We start from the raw sequence: 19,078 nt of genomic DNA on the forward strand, positions 1-19,078 counted from the left end.
TCTCAAGTTTAATGATCTGAAATTCACAGAATCACAGAATGCTACAAATTATTTCAAATTATTTCCAACCACTTAAAGCTAAATGTAAGAAAATGGTTTGTGGTCAAATCATTGTAGCTTTTTTAAAAAAATGAGTGGTCTCGGTGAATGCCAGAGGGATTCAAATCCTGTTGAAATGTGTCCCCAGTGCTCTAAGAGTCTGATCATTCTGCTATAGTGGGAGTATGTGGCTCTGTGAAACAGTTTGATGCCCATGTAAGGATTGTTATGGAGCTATCTGTACATTTGTGCATGCTCCTTGATGTCTTTCTAGTCTACTGACAGTGCAGCAATATGTCCCTGGCTGTTCTAACTGGCTCTTGTTTGTGTGTGTCTGTGTCTGTTTTGTTCCTTTCCCCTTGCAGATGGATTCCTCATCCTGCACTCTCGGAAAGAACAGTGCCTGTTGGGCAACAGAGAGAAGGTGCTGGTGGCTACATGCAACCTGACCAACCCATGGCAGGAGTGGCAGTGGACGGAGCAGGGCAAGCTGCGCCTATGGCAGATGGACCAGTGCCTGGCTGTGGTCAGCTCGACCCAGCTGCATTCCCGCACCCTGGTTCTGGGGGACTGTGCTGGGGCCCCTCGCTGGAAATGCCACGACAACCAGCCGGACCGCCTGGGGCTCGCCCACCCGAAATTGTTCCTCAAAAAGTTGGGCTACCTGGCGGTGGTGAAGGCCGAGACGAAGTACTTTGATAGCTGGCGTAGGTACCAGCTTGGGGAGGATGGGGAACCTGTTAAACTGAGCATGTGCCCAACGCAAGGTGAGATCCTGGCAGCTGGCTATGAGGGGGGATAGAAAATGTGTCCAATTTGTTAAGGTTCCTCAAATCCATCAGATTATGAAATGTGGCCTACCTTATACTCCAATACTCTGTCACCCCTGCCGAAACTTTACCACCTCACCAGCCTGAGGCTCAAAAGATTCTGCCCAAAGCCAACAAAGAATGCCATTCTGCCAGCCTCACCCGCCCCAATTCTGAGACAGGCGAGGCAGTAAACTTCCAGCCCCCAACACATGCCACACGACGTTCCATCTCTTAATGTGGAATATTATTCATTACACACATGAAAAATCTCACTATAATCATACCACTTAGCATTTACCAACCAACAGCACTGCTAAACTGTGTTGGAGAGGGACAGACAAGTCCTATGGGACCTTATTGTGTCCATTTCAAATAAGGAGTTTCTAATGGTCATCAAACATTCAGCTTGTGAGTAAGGGGGTCTTATAGTGTTAGGATGTGGATAGAATGGACTGGAGAAGATGTTTCCATTAGTAAATGACACTAAGATCCAAGGGCACAGCCTCAGAGTAAAGGGGCAACCCTTTAGAACCAAGATGAGGGATTTCTTCAGAGGGTGGTGAATCTGTGGAATTCGTTGCCTCAGAAGGCTGTGGAAGCCAGGTTATTGAATGTATTCAAGACAGAGATAGGTTCTTTATTGGCAAGGGGATCAAAGTTTATGGGGAAAAAGCAGGAGAATGGGGTTGAGAAACATATCAGCCATGATGGAATGGCAGAGCAGACATGATGGGCCAAATGGCCTAATTCTGCTCCCATATCTTATGGTCTTGTGTAGCAACAAAAAATGGATGTACAATCTCAGGGCCAAAATTGGGTGATCTGCCAGTTGTCCTGTGTTTTACATTGTTGATCAGTGGAGTAGATTGATTGACATCTTGACACGGCTTTTTTTATTGTTATGTGTGACTTTCGTTCCCAACAATGCAGGGAACATTATTGCCAGGAATAATAGCACTTCCCACTTCTGATGTGTAATGGGTTCAGCATCTTATTCATGTGAGATTAAATCAGGTTTTCTTAATAGGGGGAGTAAAACTCCCAACAATGGAGCTCGGTTCCAGCCTCAGAAAAGTGCCTTCTCCTGGGGCCAGAGCTAGTTACACCCCCCACCCCCTCTCACCCCATCCCACCATCACCCTTTTCTCACAGTGAATAGGCCACTTTCCTGATTTCTGTAGAATTTCAACTCTACGCACTTGGAGCTGCCCAATGTCGTGTCATGTAAGAGACAGCAGGCAGAGACCTTAACCTCAAACAGCCTCAAATCCCCATCCCCGTTTCCCCTCAGCTGCACTGGAACCTGGAGTTTTGTTAGAGGTTCAAGACAACTGGGTAACGCCAGCCCCCTCCAGTCCTGCTACCACAGTAGAGGTTTTTAAATAGGGTTTGGTGATCTTTGGAAAGAACACGTCAGTTTAAAACTCTGGATAAGAGGAAAAATACACACACGCACGCACAAGGCGGGGGAGAAACTGCTGTTACACTCAACAGGGAAAAATAGCATAAATCTACACTTTGAAAATCTCACTCTCCCAGAGAGCTGCAACATAAAAGGATGGGTGGAGGTTTCCTCTTAGGGATGCTGTGGACGTCCAAGGCTGTCTTGGAGAGGAAGGATATGACTGTGAGAGAGGCCTTGACTGGACTGGTGGAGACAGCATTTCAAGTTAATGGACGAAGGGAAAGCTGATTTGTGGCCACCCCTGAGAACAACATATCTCAAATATAACCCAATAAATGTCATTCTATCCGCCAGATAAAGACCATTGATCCTAACTTGTGCCTTTCAACCGCTATTTTACCCTGTAATGATTACATAGCACCACTGAGAAAATAAATGCTATTCCCATTTGTTGACACACTTGAGGGGAGCCTTTTCCTCTCGCGTTTCCCCACCTCTTGGTCTCCATTTCCTTGGGGATTTCAGATGACACCAAGATCGGGAAGCAATCTGTGCTTCCGGAACAGGTTAGCCACTGAGAAATGGGAAATGAATTTTTTTTTAAAATGAGAAAAGGGTTGGATCTCAGCAAGATACTATGGCGGAATTTCCAATTTAAAAGCATAAAAGCTGGTCGGGGAAGCAAGGAGAGAAGTAGGGCTGCCTGACAACCCTTACTCCTGTAACAAAATCTAGGGACCTAGAGATAACATTGCAGCCAAGAATTGCCCACTCTTGTTCTCTGTGAGCACAGATAAAGCCATTCTACTGGCCCTTACCATCCCGGCAAGAGCTGTGCTTGCGATTAAGTTTAACTATTAGTGTCACAAGTATGCTTACATTAACGCTGTAATGAAGTTACTGTGAAAATCCCCTCGTCGCCACATTCTGGTGCCTGTTCGGATACACTGAGGGAAATTAAGTACGGCCAACGCACCTAACCAGCACGTCTTTCGGACTGTGGGAGGAAACTGAAGCAACTGGAAGAAACCCTCACAGACATGGGGAGAATGTGCAGACTCCGCACAGACAGAGACCGAAGCCAGGAATTGAACATGGGTCTCTGGCGCTGTGAGGCAGTAGTGCTAAGCACTGTGCCACCATGCCGCTTGAGGCAGTTCACAATGTAAAGGCAGCAATAATACGACAGCGGGGCATCCAATCCACAAACTCAGCAATTATTGCATTCTCTTATTTTCATTCACATTTTCCTTTGAAATGTTTTCTCACTTATTTCCCTCGCTGGCGTTTTCTTTTCTTTTCCATCAAATATCTTGCACTACCTTGCTCTCATGCCCACACGCCCTTGGCCGGCTACAATGTACCAGTGAAGCCCAATGCAAACTGGAGGAATAACAGCTCATATTCCCATTAGCACTTTGGATTTAACATTCAACAACTTCAGATCCTGGACTCTGTCCTCTATTTTGAGTTTTTAAATATTTTTCTTTCAACCTCCTCCTCCCCACAAAGGCCAATCTATAACTTGCTCTCATCTTTCGCTTTCACAGAGCATTGGCCTTTGTACTGTTATTTACACGTGTGATTCATTGACATTTATTCCACTATTAACCCCTGCCTTAGCCTTTAACACTATCATTAACACTCCCTTTCTCTTGTATCCAAAGGCACCTTTGTCAAATCTCTCCCGAGCTATCCTTGACTTTCCATTTTGCTCCACCTGCTCCATTCCCTTCAAAATTATGGAACCCATCACATTTGTACCCCTCTGTAGCACTGAAGAAGAGTTATACCAATTCAAAACATTAATTCCGTTTCTCTCTCCAGATCCACTGAGATTTTCTAGCTTTTTCTGTTTTTATTTCAGATTTCCAGCAGCTGCAGTCTTTTGCTTTTATCTTTTGCGCTCAATTTGCTTATTTGCCCATCTATCATTTCATATTCTTCAGTCCTGCTGTCCAGTAGTCTCATTTCCATTTGGTTGGCTCCATGATCTAATAGCATCTCTTCACCAGAATCTGTTTAGGTCTATGTCAACTTATCTAGATATTTTATTTATTTTGCTCTCTTGCTCTTTATGCTTCCTAACTTGGTTGTTCCTGTACATTTTTGCTTCGTTTTTTCCTACTTTGTTGTGTTGATGCTCAATTTGCCCTTTCCAAATCCAAGGGACATTCCCACTCCATTTTCCCATCTCCAGTTTCTGACTGGCAAGTTCCCATCTCTATCAGTCAGCCCCCTGCCCTCATTGCTGCTTGCAAAAAAAAATCCTAATGTGAATCGAACTATGAAGGATGTGCACCACATTCTGTGGTTGCTAATGTGCGCTTGTGACCTTGCATGCAACAGGAGGAATCAAGTGACACACCTGGGTGATAAGATCCCTACACTGCAGAAGGAGGGCATTTGGCCTGTCAAGTCTGCATCAGTGGTCAAAAAGAACATCCTACCCAGGCCCAGACCCCCACAAACCAATGCATTTACCATGGCTAGTCCATCTAACCCGCACATCCCTGGATACCAAGAGATAAGAACATAAGAACATAAGAAATAGGAGCAGGAGTAGGCCATCTGGCCCTTCGAGCCTGCCCCGCCATTCAATAAGATCATGGCTGATCTGTCGTGGCTCAGTTCCACTTTCCGGCCCTCTCCCCATAACCCTTAATCCCCTCTCTTATCAAAAACCCATCAACCCGCTTCTTGAAAATATTTAGTGAGGCAGCCTCCACCACTTCAACGGGTAGAGAATTCCAGAGATTCACCACCCTTTGAGTGAAGAAGTTCCTCCTCAACTCCGTTCTAAAACGCCCCCCCTTTATCTTGAGGCTGTGCCCCCTAGTCCTACTGTCTTTTTTCAGTGGGAAGAGTCTCTCCACCTCTATCCTATCCATCCCATTCATCATCTTATAAGTCTCAATGAGATCTCCCCTCATTCTTCTAAACTCCAATGAGTACAAGCCTAGTTTATTCAGCCTCTCCTCATAGTTCAACCCCCTCAACTCCGGTATCAGCCTAGTAAACCTCCTCTGCACTCCCTCCAAGCCCAAAATATCTTTGCGCAGGTGCGGCGCCCAAAACTGCACACAGTACTCCAGCTGCGGCCTCACCAATGCCCTATACAGCTGCAGCAAGACCTCCCTACTTTTATATTCAATCTCCCTCGTTATGAAGGCCAGCATCCCATTCGCCTTCCTGACCACCTGCTGCACCTGCAAGCTGGGTTTTTGCGACTCATGCACAAGGACCCCGAGGTCCCTCTGCACCATCGCCTGCTGCAGTTTTTCGCCCCGTAAGTAATAGTCCTTCCTACCATTCTTCCTACCAAAGTGGACCACCTCACACTTGCCAACATTAAATTCCATTTGCCATTTCCTGGCCCATTCGCCCAGCCTATCTAGATCCTTCTGCAGACTCTCCACACCCTCCGCACAATTTGCCGTTCCCCCAATCTTGGTGTCATCAGCAAATTTCGACACCCTACACTCGGTTCCCTCCTCCAGATCATCTATATAAATGGTAAAAAGCTGAGGCCCCAGCACCGACCCCTGGGGCACTCCACTAGTCACCATCCGCCAATCCGAATAGCACCCGTTGACCCCCACTCTCTGCCTCCTATTTGACAACCAATCCTCTATCCACGCTAACACCCTACCCCCAACTCCAAGTCCCCTGACCTTCTGCAATAACCTCTTATGAGGTACTTTGTCAAACGCCTTCTGAAAATCCAGAAAGACCACATCCACCGGCTCTAGCATAGCCAATCCACCTAACCTGCTCATCTTTGGACTGTTAGAGGAAACTGGAGCACCCAAAGGAAACCCATGCAGACACAGGGAGAACATCTAACTCCACACAGACCCAAGACCTAAATCAAATCTGAGTCCCTGGCACAGTGAAGCAGGAATGCTAACCACTGTGCCACCATGCCGCCATGTTGTATTAGTAATTTTACTTCTCTCTCAACGTCTCAAATCCCTTTTTAAGTCAACTCTGAATGCATTTGGAAGTTTGTGCAAACTCAGGTTTGTTTTGGGAGTGATCCTGAGATCCTGGACACCAAGAGAGAGACTCTAAGAGGCTTGAAACTTAGGAAGAGCAGGTTGAATATGTCTTGTTCAATTGAGTGCATCTTTAGGATGATGTTGGATGGGCCAATGAGGGGATTAAGGGTTATGGGGAGAGGGCGGGAAAGTGGAACTGAGCCACGACAGATCAGCCATGATCTTATTGAATGGCGGGGCAGGCTCGAAGGGCCAGATGGCCTACTCCTGCTCCTATTTCTTATGTTCTTATGTTCTTAAACTACAAGCTAGAAATTGGGGTTGCATTTGGGCCACATGTTGCTGCATGGCAGTTGGCATTGGTAACAGAAATCAGATCACTTTCTGTGAAATTTCATGTTGCAATTTCTAATTGGGATATAAATCCAGATACAAATAGTTCTAAAACTATTTTAATTCACTGCCAGTTTCACAATGATGCGGTTCAGTTGCACCAACAACATGCAAATGACAATGTAGTGTAAGAATCATGTCTTCATTAGATTCCTATTGGACTTAGTGTCCTAAAATTAAACACAACCAGGCCCCCCCTTTAAGTGCACTTTCTCACGTCGTTTGGGTTTTGGAACTCCAATTTAGTCCAGTGTGAAACTAGACTGCAAAGTTGTTATTCAGAGCTTTGGATCTCCTGGTGCTTTATAAACTTTGTCTTGAATCCTTATATGATCAAAAACTTAACATTAACATTCGTGTTCTCCTCATGAAATTGAGTTTAGCAAAGCTTTCACCTAGTGGGCAAAGTCTGAATCACACTTTACAATATGAATTGATTTGCTTGCTGTTCCACCAATTACTATTCTGTAGTATCAATATGAAGCAGTTTTACTTCAGACTGACTTAAGAAGCTGTTTTCTAAATATCTGGAGTTAGGGCCCAATTCCATTCCAAAGTAAAGGAAATTAGAACGAATGATTTCTGATTGCAAATTATGCCAAGTTTACTAAGTTAACCCATTAATTATTTTTCCCATTTATGTATCTTATGTATCATTTACTTTGATTATCTTTATTAAGTTTAAGTATTAGTGTCACTAGTAAGCATATATTAACACTGCAATAAAGTTACTGCGCAAATCCCCTAGTCACCACACTCCAGTGCCTGCCCTTGATCACTGAGGGAGCATTTTAGCGTGGCCAATGCACCTAACCAGCATGTCTTTTGGACTCTGGGACGAAACCAGAGCACTCAGAAAAAACCTGAGCAAGCACAGGGAGAATGTGCAGACTCTGCACAAACAGTAACCCAAGTTGGGACTCGAACCCAGGTCCCTGATACTGTGAGGCAGCACTGCTAACCACTGTGCTACAGTATCAGCATGAAGCAGTTTTGCTTCATACTGACCTAACAAGATATTTATAAATATCAGGAGTTGAGAAAAAAAGGTGAAAGTTCTACTGCCTGGCTAAATGGGCTGCAATGATTCCTAAGTAAAGGACAATAAGAACTATTGGTTTCTGGTTGGAAATTATGATAAGTCGACTCTTAACTCTTGTGATTTATTTTCTCATTTTCCCCTTTATGTATCTAATGTTTTGCTTGTCTTTGATTTATGTAACAATGAAAATATTCAGTTTACTTTGTCTATTTCTTGTACAATATGTACACTGATTTCTAATCCCCGATTAATATTTGAAATTTAAAAGCATATCATTCTAGTTGCATTAGTTTTATTTTCCCCATAATTCAAAACCCACAATCCTGGGATCTGTCTGGCAAATCCACATTACACAGTCTCCAGGGCTATTATTTATCATCTATAATGAGGAACCCAAAGGTGTATGCAGGATTCCAAATGTGATTTAATTATTAATGCAAAAATGAAATACTATGGTTGCTGGAGATCTGAAATAGTCAGCAGGTCAGGCAGCATCTGTGAAGGTAAAAACGGAGTTAAAAGCTTTAGTTTGATGACCTTTCATTAAACATTGTTTTTGCAACCGGTACAAGCTATTTCCTATTATGTTCAATTTCTCTTTAAACAGGGGCGCAGTGGTTAGCACTGCTGCCCCACAATGCCAGGGATCTGGGTTCAATTCCTGGCTTGTGTCACTGTCTGTGAAGAGTCTGTGTGTTCTCCCCATGTCTACATGGGTTTCCTCCGGGTGCTCCAGTTATCTCCCACAGTCCAAAAGACCTGCTGGTTAGGTGCATTGGCCTTGCTGAATTCTCCCTCAGTGTACCCGAACAGGTGCTGTGGCGACTAGGGGATTTTCACAGTAACTTCGCTGCAGTGTTAATGTAAGCCTATTTGTGACTCTAATAAATAAACTTTAATGGAACGCCGCCAATCATAGTTTACTGCTCTTTCCCTATTTGGTATCATCAGAAAACTTTGCTATCTAGTCCTTTTTGCGAATTCAGAAATATATGAGAGAGAGCAAGCAAGATAAATTCTCCACAATAAGCTCTGGAGCTCCTCGATAGACATTGCCTGCCAGATGGATAATCATCTGTTTACCACAGCCCTTTCCTCTCTGCTTTCCAGCTAATTCTCTATCCACATCACCATTTGCCATTTTAGACCATAGTCCTCCATTTTTTCAGCCATATCTCGTGTATTGTTTTATGAAAAGTTTTCCTGGAAGTTCCATATCAACTACATTTACTACACTTCTGATTCTCTCAAGCATGACCTGCATTGGGTGTGTGAGTGTAGTGGCTGGATTAGTGGTCCAAATAGATTTGGTAAGAAGTCTCACAACACCAGTTTAAAAGTCCAACAGGTTTATTTGGAATCACGAGCTTTCAGAGCTCTGCTCCTTCATCAGGTGAGTGATCACCACTTATCTAATGAAAAAGCAGCACTCCGAAAGCTCATGACTCCAAATAAATGTGTTGGGTTTTAAATTGTGTGAGACTTCTTACCGTGCACACCTCAGTCCAACACCGGCACCTCCACATGTCAAATAGATTTGGTTCAAAAGCCACCATGGCATGTTGTGAAATTTAATAAGTCTGGTAATTTGTGGGTTGCACCAAATAAAAGACCATTAAGCCAGCTTGAACTCATCAGTTAAAGCCTCTTGCGTTATCCAATTATTGAGAGCATTGCCATTTTGGAAACCATTATGGTTAATTAGACCAGAGTGTGTCGCAAAGAGTAATAGAGATTTTTTTAGGTAATTCGCTGATTTTTTTTGTGTGGCTATTTAGACATTATTATTTGAGAGCATCTTGTCACTAGTTTGATTCTAATCATTGCAGCTCACTTTGTCAGGGAGTAGAACTTCCACCATTTTTTTTTCCACAATCATTGGGACTGAACTTTGCTGTTTTCATTTCATTTTCACCCAACATTGAACAGTACGGGGGAGCAGAAAATCAAGGGAGACTGTGGGAGACTACAACCAGTGCTGCTCCTTTCAGTAGGATTACCATGGATATTCCTCCCCTCGCTCCAGTGACCAGCCACTCCCTGAACACATCTTTGCAGATAGATCATGGTGAAGGGAAAAGGTCACGGAAGCTGTATAGAAACATAGAAAATAGAAGCAGGAGAAGGCCATTCAGCCCATCATTTTGATCATGGCTGATCATCAAATTCAATATCCTGATCCTGCCTGCCCCCCCAATATCCCTTGATCCCTTTAGCTTCAAAAGTGATATCTAATCTCTTCTTGAAATCCCACAATGTTTTGGCCTCAACTACTTTCTGTGGTAGTGAATCCCACCCTCTGGATGAAGTCATTTCTCCTCACCTCAATCCTGAAAGGTTTACCCCTTATCCTCAAACAATGACCCCCAGGTTTTGGACTCTCCCACAATCAGGTACATCGTTGCTTTGCACCACTGATGCCATTAATCTTGAAGAATCTGTGGTGTCAGGGGCAGACCCTTTTGAACTTTTTTGGAGTTTTTAGAGAGAGGGTCGCCACTCTCTTCATAATGACTCAGTTCAATCCAATATGCTCAATTTTGAAGAATGACTCCGGAATCTTCAAGGCCCTTTTCTAAGTGCGCTGCCTTCTCATTCCACTGCAGAATCCCAGCAGCAGAGGTGGGCTTTCTCAGAGTGGTGGTGATACAGCTAAATGCCTATCCTTTGTATTCAACCAACTCTAACCCAGAAAAGTGGGTCAGGTCTGAGCTACAGCTATTTCCTCTGGTCACTTACTCGCTGAAGAGAACAGTCTGATGCCATTACAATACATTTATTTTAACTGTTAGGTTTTTGGGGTCGAACGGAGAGAGGACATGTCCCTTTTTCTTTGTGCTCTGCCACTTTTCTTTTGGCTCACATCCAACCCTTGTTGCCCCCTTGTGATGCCTTGCCCTTAAATTTTGGTTTGTTGTCTTCTTGTCTCCTGAGCCTTTTCCTTTTTTTCATATATTATTATTCCTGTTAGTTTTTTCTTGTGTGGGGTGTTGAATGAACATTACGTAAGAACATAAGAACATAAGAAATAGGAGCAGGGGTAGGCCAGCTAGCCCTTCGAGCCTGCCCTGTCATTCAATAAGATCATGGCTGATCTGAAGTGGATCAGTTCCACTTACCCGCCTGCTCCCCATAATCCTTAATTCCCTTGTCTATCAGAAATCTATTTACCCGTGATTTAAACAAACCCAACAAGGTAGCCTCCACTACTTCAATGGGCAGAGAATTCCAGAAATTCACCACCCTCTGAGAGAAGAAGTTCCTTCTCAACTTCTCAACTTCTAAACTGCACTCCCCCTTTATTTTGAGGCTGTGCCCTCTAGTTCTGGTTTCCCTTCTCTCTACCTCTACCCTATCTAGCCCCTTCATTATCTTATATGTCTCTATAAGATCCCCCCTCAGCCTTCTGAACTCCAACGAGTGCAGGCCCAATCTACAATGGGGGCTAGGGGTGGTACTCTCATGTAGGGGTGAAAAAGGTGGGGGTTGTGGAGGTGGGGCGGGGGGAGAGCAAATCAGAGTGATGGTCTAGTTCTGCTGTATTTTAGGTGGTTGCGGGGAGGTGGTGTTGAGGTGGTGTGTGTTAGGCAGAGGGGGCTGTTAGGTTGGGGGTTTATGTTTCTGGGGGCTGGGGTGTGTGTGTGTTGGAGAGTTTTATTTTGGGGGGGAGGTTTAGATTATATCCCACTTCCCATCTTATTTCTTTTATTTCCATTTGTACATTATTTTCCTTGTCCACCCCCGACCTCTGCCTAAATGTGCCAATTTGTCCTCAACAGTAATTTTTTGTGATGTTGCTGTTGATGTGTCTCACGTGCTATCTCCCTAATTGTCACTCTTAATTCCTGTGAGTTAATCCATCTCTCCACCATATGTTTCTCCCATCTGTCCTCATGATTGTTGTGCTCCCTGGCATCCCACCACACTTCACTTCTCCTTCGCATGCAACTAATAACATGAAATAAAAGCAAAAGAAATGCCCTACGTACTCAGAAGCCCTGACAGCATCTGTGAAGAGAAACAAAATTCATCAAACCTGTAAAATGTCAGATTAAAGCAAAACACTGCGGATGCTGGAATCTGAAACAAAAGCAGATAATGCTGGAAAATTTCTGGCTCTTAGATCTGATCCAGACTTGAAATGTTGGCTCTGTTCTCTCCCACTGTCAGACCTGCTGAAAGTTTCCAGCATTTTCCTTCTTTGTGTGTGTAAAATGTTAGCAATGTTACAGGTTTTAAGCAAATATAGAGGCAGGAACATTGTTGGGGAAGAGCAACAGGAAAGGTCCATGATGGGTAGGAGAGATTAAATGGTGTAGCACAAATGGGGATGGTAACAAACAATAAAGAAACTAATGGGGCTTGTGGACGTTGTGACGGGGAGAAGCGGAATCGTCACCAGTGGCTGACATCGGAAATTAAAGTGAAATACCGTGGATGATGGAATCTGAAACAAAACAGAAAATGCTGGAAAATCTCTGACAGCATCTGTAGAGAGAGAATAGAGCCAACATTTCGAGACTGGATGACCCTTCATCAGCTTTGACGAAAGTTCTATTGACACGTGTTCAAGGTCCATCCTTTGTTTTATTCACCTGTCCTGTTACCATCTTCTTTTGCCTTGTACTGGCTCTCCTTTCGTTATTTAATCTCTCCTACCTGCCATCCGATATATAACTCCCCTTTTGATTCTCCCATCCTCTTACCCTGGCCAAAAGCCTCCAAACTCATTCAGAGCTGAGATTCTCTGGTGCCACCAGAAGTAAATGGAGTTTTGTCTGGAATGCCAAATTCTCCATTCTCATTTACAGCGGGGCGGCCATGGAGGGGATCAGAGAATCTCACCCCCCCCCCGTCTCTACACTAGCTTAAAATCTGCTGTATCTCTTAACTTTGTCCAGTTTCACCAAAAGGCCATTGACCTGAAATGTTAACTCCTATTTTTCTCTCTCCACGGTTGCTGCCAGGCCCGTTGAGTATTTACAGTACAGCACTTTCCATTTCAGTATCAAATTTCCAGCATCCACTTTATTTTAATTTTGCTCTAATGCCACAAAGTCTAACAATATACGCCTCCTTAAACATAATGAGCTTCTCAGCCACACAGGGTATATTAAAGTACATTTAGGTCATATGTTTAGCAGCGGATACATGCACAATAGATAACCTTTCAAGATTGTTTAATGCACTGAAACTTCTCTTTGGCATTATAGCTATTAAAATATAGCCCCTTGAAAAACTCCACTTTTGAGATGTGTGAATTGAGCAGTGTTGATTTCTGTTACTTTCTTATGCATTTAGAAAGGCATCAGCCCCCACTGTAGGTGCAAATAGTGGTTTATAAAATGATTCTTCTGCTTTTATTCTTGGAGTGACTCCAAAAATAAAGTCACACTTCACATGACGTGATGAAATAGCTCTCTGCAATGTCTACTCCAGGATCAGGTCAAATTACGGCCTAAGTTTAGGTGTAAGCAAAATTTCCATCTGCAAATCCACATACTGCATTGGAATGGCATTCCCATTTCCCAATGCAGCCATTTTCTAACTGAGACTGCCTGTTTAATGCCAGGGCAGCCACTTAGACACATATCCCACCATTGTTGTAATATCGAGTGAGATTCTGCGGCCTTCTGCATGTTTCCCATCAGGAGGAGATGGTGTGCTGTTTGCTAGTGGCGGGATTCTCTGGTCCCGCCACTGTCAATGGGAATTCCCACTGACGTTACCCCATGCCGGCGGGAAACTCGCAGGCCGGGATGCGTTGCCAGTGGGACCGGAGAACCCCACCAGAGTGAATGGCCGGAGAATTTCAGCCATCATGTCAGACTCTGCTGCTGTTTAAAATACTGTTAAAGTACCACTTGCATAGACTTGAACCCTATTTGGTGTTTTAAACATGTTGGGAATAACTGTAATCTGCCAAATTGAAGGTTTCTATTTCTTTCCACCCACCACACAGAAGCCCCTCAAGCCAATTCTTTAAAGGAAGATTCACATTCATTTCGGGAAAATAAAGCCAAGTGGAATGATGATGTTGCACGTAAGTCAATGAATGGTATTGTTTTCAGAAATTTTTAAGTTGTTTTAAAATACAAACAGGACCAAAATGGGCCACCCATATGAGCCAGCAGTAAGAAGATGGCAGATCTGATTTTAATCACTGCTCTGCATTCCTGCCAACCCGAAATAACCTTTATCCCATTAGGGTGGCACAGTGGTTAGTACTGCTGCCTCATAGCGCCAGGGACCCAGGTGTCACGTCAGACTCTGCTGCTGTTTAGAATACTGTTAAACTACTTTTTGCACTGACTTGAACCCCATTTGGTGTTTTAAATCTATCTAGCCCTGCCTTAAAGGTATTCAACGACCCAATCAAGTTTCTTTGACAGTTTTGTGTCAGTGTCAACTCATGGAAGAGAGAAACACCCTTTCACATCCGAAGTATGTGGCGTGATTTCAGACAGAGGATATGATGGCCTAGTGGTATTATCACTAGACTATTAACCCAGAAACTTGGCCAATGTTAGTGGGACACAGGTTCGAATCCTGCCATGGCAGATGGTGGAATTTGATTTCAATAAAAAATGTCTGGAATTAAGAATCTACTGATGTCTACAAAACCATTGTCGGAAAAAACCATCTGGTTCACTGATGTCCTTTAGGGAAGGAAATCTGCCAACCTTACCTGGTCTGGCCTACATGTGACTCCAGAGCCACAGCATTGTCATTGACTCTCAACTGACCTTGGGATGAGCAATAAGTACTGGCCAGTCAGCAATGCCCAAGTGTTCACAGTAACTTCATTGTAGTGTTAATGTAAGCTTACTTGTGACACTGATAAATAAACTTGAAAAAGTGTTCCATGAGTGAATAAAACAAAAGGCACAGCACAGCAGCCCAGTAAGGATGAACACTGATGGGAATTTTAACTTCCACACCAGAGGCAAGCTGGGTGAACAGGTACTTATAACAGAGTGGGTGAAATATTTGCTCTGCTCTTCTGATTCAATTTGAAGATAATTGTTTTTTCAGGCTTAACTGACTCGGCAGGGGTCTCCTACATTGAAGCAAAGTATGACCCCATTACGTCAATAGGACATCCCTGGCATTTTGAGGCAGCAGTGCTAACCGCTGTACCACCCAAGAAAACTGTACTGTGATTAATCAACAGTTATTAAAGTTGCACCCTCTGGGACTCATTTTTCATATCCACATCTTGCTTCTACTAATTGTGACATTTTGGTGCTATAAAAACACATTTCTAAACAAAAAACCATGGTATTTCAGATATGATTTCTAAATATAATGAAATATTCTCCAGGAGGCGTCACTGAACAAGTAATTGAGGCAACGACGGACAGCTTATCATCCTCATCTCCAAGTTCATCCCCAAGATCAGAAGATCCCTGTTCTAGAATGACTTGCTTTTACAATCAAACTGAGAAGGTAAGAGTTATATTATAGTTATAATCAATTAAGAACCAATCTGGGAAAAGTAAGCAACAAAAGATGCACTGCTGTATGATAAAAATCACGCACTTAGTGTTCATGTAAGCTTCCTTGAAGTTGGAAATGGAGAATGCAGTGTTGGAAAGGAAATGTTATTTCCATTGTGGTGGATTAAGTGGTTTAACATGGCACACTAAACATCCCATTACCTCTGGGAATGTGGGAAATACCATTTTGTTTAACAAATTTCTTGAAACATGAATTGATCTTTACTTACCAACCATTCCTAATGCATATTCTTGCTATTTGGTTTGAAGTACAGCCATACAGAATGCTATCATTAAGTTCAGGTTTATTTATTAGCGTCCCAAGTAGGCTTACATTAACACTGCAATGAAATTACTGTGAAAACCCCAGAGTCGTCACACTCCAGCGCCTGTCTGGATACACTGAGGGAGAACTTAGCACAGCCAATGCACCAAAACAGCATATCCTTCAGACTGTGAGAGAAAACCGGAGCACCCAGAGGAAACCCACACAGATATGGGGAGAACGTGCAGACTCCGCACAGACAGTGACCCAAGTCAGGAATTGAACCTGGGTCTCTGGCGCTGTGAGGCAGCTAACTACTGTGCCATGCATTACTAACACTGTGGAAAATGGTTTAAAATTAAAGAAGGTCTTTTGTTAAGCATCACCATATTTATCACAACCACAAAAGGAAATATATGTGTCTTACATTGTAAGTGACATATTGGAATTGCTTTGTGCTCGCAAAATCCTTTCCTAACTTGTTTCACTGAAAAGATATGGATTGTATAATAGCAAAGGAACCTGGACTATTTTGATTTTTTTTAATCTATGTAATAGAATTTATGATATTTTTAGAATATAAACACACATGCCCCCGAAATTGTTTTTGTACTGTACTTGCAAATGTATTTTTACATTAGTATTTTTGTAGGAGAGAAACAACACATGGTCACTTTTGTCTCCCTAATGCACCAAATTGAGCTGCTGACAGGACGACGGGCACATGGAGATCAGTTATTTTGGGTGGACACTAGTATTGAACCACATTGTCTATTCTGTCAGGCCTGGGATGTGTGGCTGAAACTCTGTCTTAAAGCAATTGGAAGCTACATCAGCATATCTAAAAGTGGGGCAAAGGACATTGCACCATCCTTTGCCTCATGGGCATGCCAAGTCAATACCCAACCATGGAAGCCTGGCTGGAAGGAGGTCTCGCGTGGGTCTGTAGGTGAAAGATCCTTTAAAAGTCCAGTACATTCAAAGATACGTGAACCTTGTCTTTTTAACTGGCCTCTCGTAATTGTTTTCTGGGATTTCTTTGCTGATACTTTTTTACCATTTATATAGATGATCTGGAGGAGGGAACCGAGTGTAGGGTGTCGAAATTTGCTGATGACACCAAGATAGGGGGAACGGCAAATTGTGCGGAGGGTGTGGAGAGTCTGCAGAAGGATCTAGATAGGCTGGGCGAATGGGCCAGGAAATGGCAAATGGAATTTAATGTTGGCAAGTGTGAGGTGGTCCACTTTAGTAGGAAGAATGGTAGGAAGGACTATTACTTACGGGGCGAAAAACTGCAGCAGGCGACGGTGCAGAGGGACCTCGGGGTCCTTGTGCATGAGTCGCAAAAACCCAGCTTGCAGGTGCAGCAGGTGGTCAGGAAGGCGAATGGGATGCTGGCCTTCATAGCGAGGGGGATTGAATATAAAAGTAGGGAGGTCTTGCTGCAGCTGTATAGGGCATTGGTGAGGCCGCAGCTGGAGTACTGTGTGCAGTTTTGGGCACCACACCTGCGCAAAGATATTTTGGCCTTGGAGGGAGTGCAGAGGAGGTTTACTAGGCTGATACCGGAGTTGAGGGGGTTGAGCTATGAGGAGAGGCTGAATAAACTGGGCTTGTACTCGTTAGAGTTTAGAAGAATGAGGGGAGATCTCATTGAGACTTATAAGATGATGAATGGGATGGATAGGATAGAGGTGGAGAGACTCTTCCCGCTCAAAAAAGACAGTAGGACTAGGGGGCACAGCCTCAAGATAAAAGGGGGGCGGTTTAGAACGGAGTTGAGGAGGAACTTCTTCACTCAAAGGGTGGTGAATCTCTGGAATTCTCTGCCCGTTGAAGTGGTGGAGGCTGCCTCGCTAAATATTTTTAAGACGCGGGTTGATGGGTTTTTGATAAGAGTGGGGATTAAGGGTTATGGGGAGAAAGCGGGAAAGTGGAACTGAGCAGCGACAGATCAGCCATGATCTTATTGAATGGCGGGGCAGGCTCGAAGGGCTAGATGGCCTACTCCTGCTCCTATTTCTTATGTTCTTATGTCCTTATGTTCTGTCAAATGTATTTTTGCTGTGATGAGCTTCTTTTATTAACACCAGGGTGTTGGCCTTTGCGATTCTTCATGGTTAGCAGAAGAGGAGGGATTGCAAAGGAACACTAGGCCAGTCACACTGCCTGAGAGGTGCTCTGGGCCATGCTGCCAGCTCCCCACATCCCCCACATTTCCAGAGAAGGCTTGCGTACTTCACTTTTTACAGGTGTAATGTTTTGAACGTTCCTTTTCCAAAGATGTTAGTGCCAGCAGATTGCAGTGGCATCACAATGAGACATGAATGACTGACCTTTATGCTTGTAGGTTCATTGAAAATACATCTATTACACTTTGTTAGGCTTTATATGATATCAGATGAAAGAAGCCATACCATGGTTTTTAGTACCTGTTTGCCTGCTACAATCCCATTAATTGTGTCTGCATAAAGACCACCTAGGAATGGCTCTGATAGTTTGCCTTTCAATTGTCACAGCTTTGATGAATAAATAAAAATCTTTTATAAAGCACCACAATATATATCACAATCACAAAAGATAGTGTGAATATTTCACCTTTCTGGCAAGGTGTTGGAATTACCATTTGCCAGCATAATCCTTTCTTAACTCTTTTCACTTAAAAAGTGTAGGCATATCTAACAGCAAAGGAAGCTGGACTACTTTGCTTTTTATCTACATAATGCTTAACATGCCGTAAAAAACTGGAAACATCTTTGGTGACCCTTAAGAATTGTATAAGAAAACCAAAACAGGATATTCAATCATGTATGTAGATGGCAAGAACATCTGTGTGTGTTTTATTTTTATTCTTTCGCGGGATGTGGCGTCACTGGTTGGCCTAGCATTTATTATCTATCTTTAATTGCCCTTAAGGGGGTCAATTAAAAGTCAGCCACAATGCTGTCAGCCTGGAGTCACATTTAGGCCAGAGCAGGTAAGCACTGTAAGAAATCTCACAACACCAGGTTAACGTCCAACAGGTTTATCTGGAATCACAAGCTTTTGGAGCACTGCTCCTTCATCAGGTGAGTGTATGGAGCAGTGCTCTGAAAGCTTGTGATTCCAAATAAACCTGTTGGACTTTAACCTGGTGTTGTGAGACTTGTTTTTGTGACCACCACAATCCAATGCCGACATCTCCACATCAGACCAGGGAAGGACAGAGGGTTTACCTCCCTGAAGGACATTAGTGAACCAGATGGGTTTTTACCACAATCGACAATACTTTCATAGTCAACGTTAGACCTTTAATTCCAGACTTTTTTATTGAGTTCACATTTTCCTTGGGTCGCCAGAGCATTAACCTGGGTCTCTGGATTACTAAACCAGTGACAGTTTCACAATGTCACTGTCCCTCCTTAAAATGTGTAAGATTTGATTATGAATTTTTTGGTTTCAAAATTATTGTAGTCAAAGAAAAGGGGAAGTTCGCTGATCAGCGGGGGTCCTGCTGTTCACTGAATGTGTTTGGAAGCATCTTTGACATATTGGCATTTTAGTAAATATCATAGAAATCCTACAGCACAGACATAGGCCATTCAGCCCATCAAGTCTGCAGCGACCATAATCCTACCCA

The 19,078-nt window shown here is 43.4% G+C and overlaps 1 protein-coding gene across 1 annotated transcript in view; it reads left to right on the forward strand.

Moving 5' to 3' along the window:
• The window catches only part of LOC145344221 (receptor-type tyrosine-protein phosphatase beta-like), a 112,925-nt gene that overhangs the window by 1,123 nt on the left and 92,724 nt on the right, over nt 1-19,078 (forward strand). The window contains exons 2-4 of the mRNA XM_080191201.1: nt 405-806; nt 13,655-13,735; nt 15,017-15,141. Of these exons, the coding sequence (XP_080047327.1) occupies nt 405-806; nt 13,655-13,735; nt 15,017-15,141 (608 nt within the window). The remainder of the gene's footprint in view (nt 1-404; nt 807-13,654; nt 13,736-15,016; nt 15,142-19,078) is intronic.

The sequence above is a fragment of the Carcharhinus amblyrhynchos genome, chromosome 6 (genome assembly GCF_965287045.1).
Source record: "Carcharhinus amblyrhynchos chromosome 6, sCarAmb.v2.hapA, whole genome shotgun sequence".
Lineage (NCBI taxonomy): Eukaryota > Metazoa > Chordata > Chondrichthyes > Carcharhiniformes > Carcharhinidae > Carcharhinus > Carcharhinus amblyrhynchos.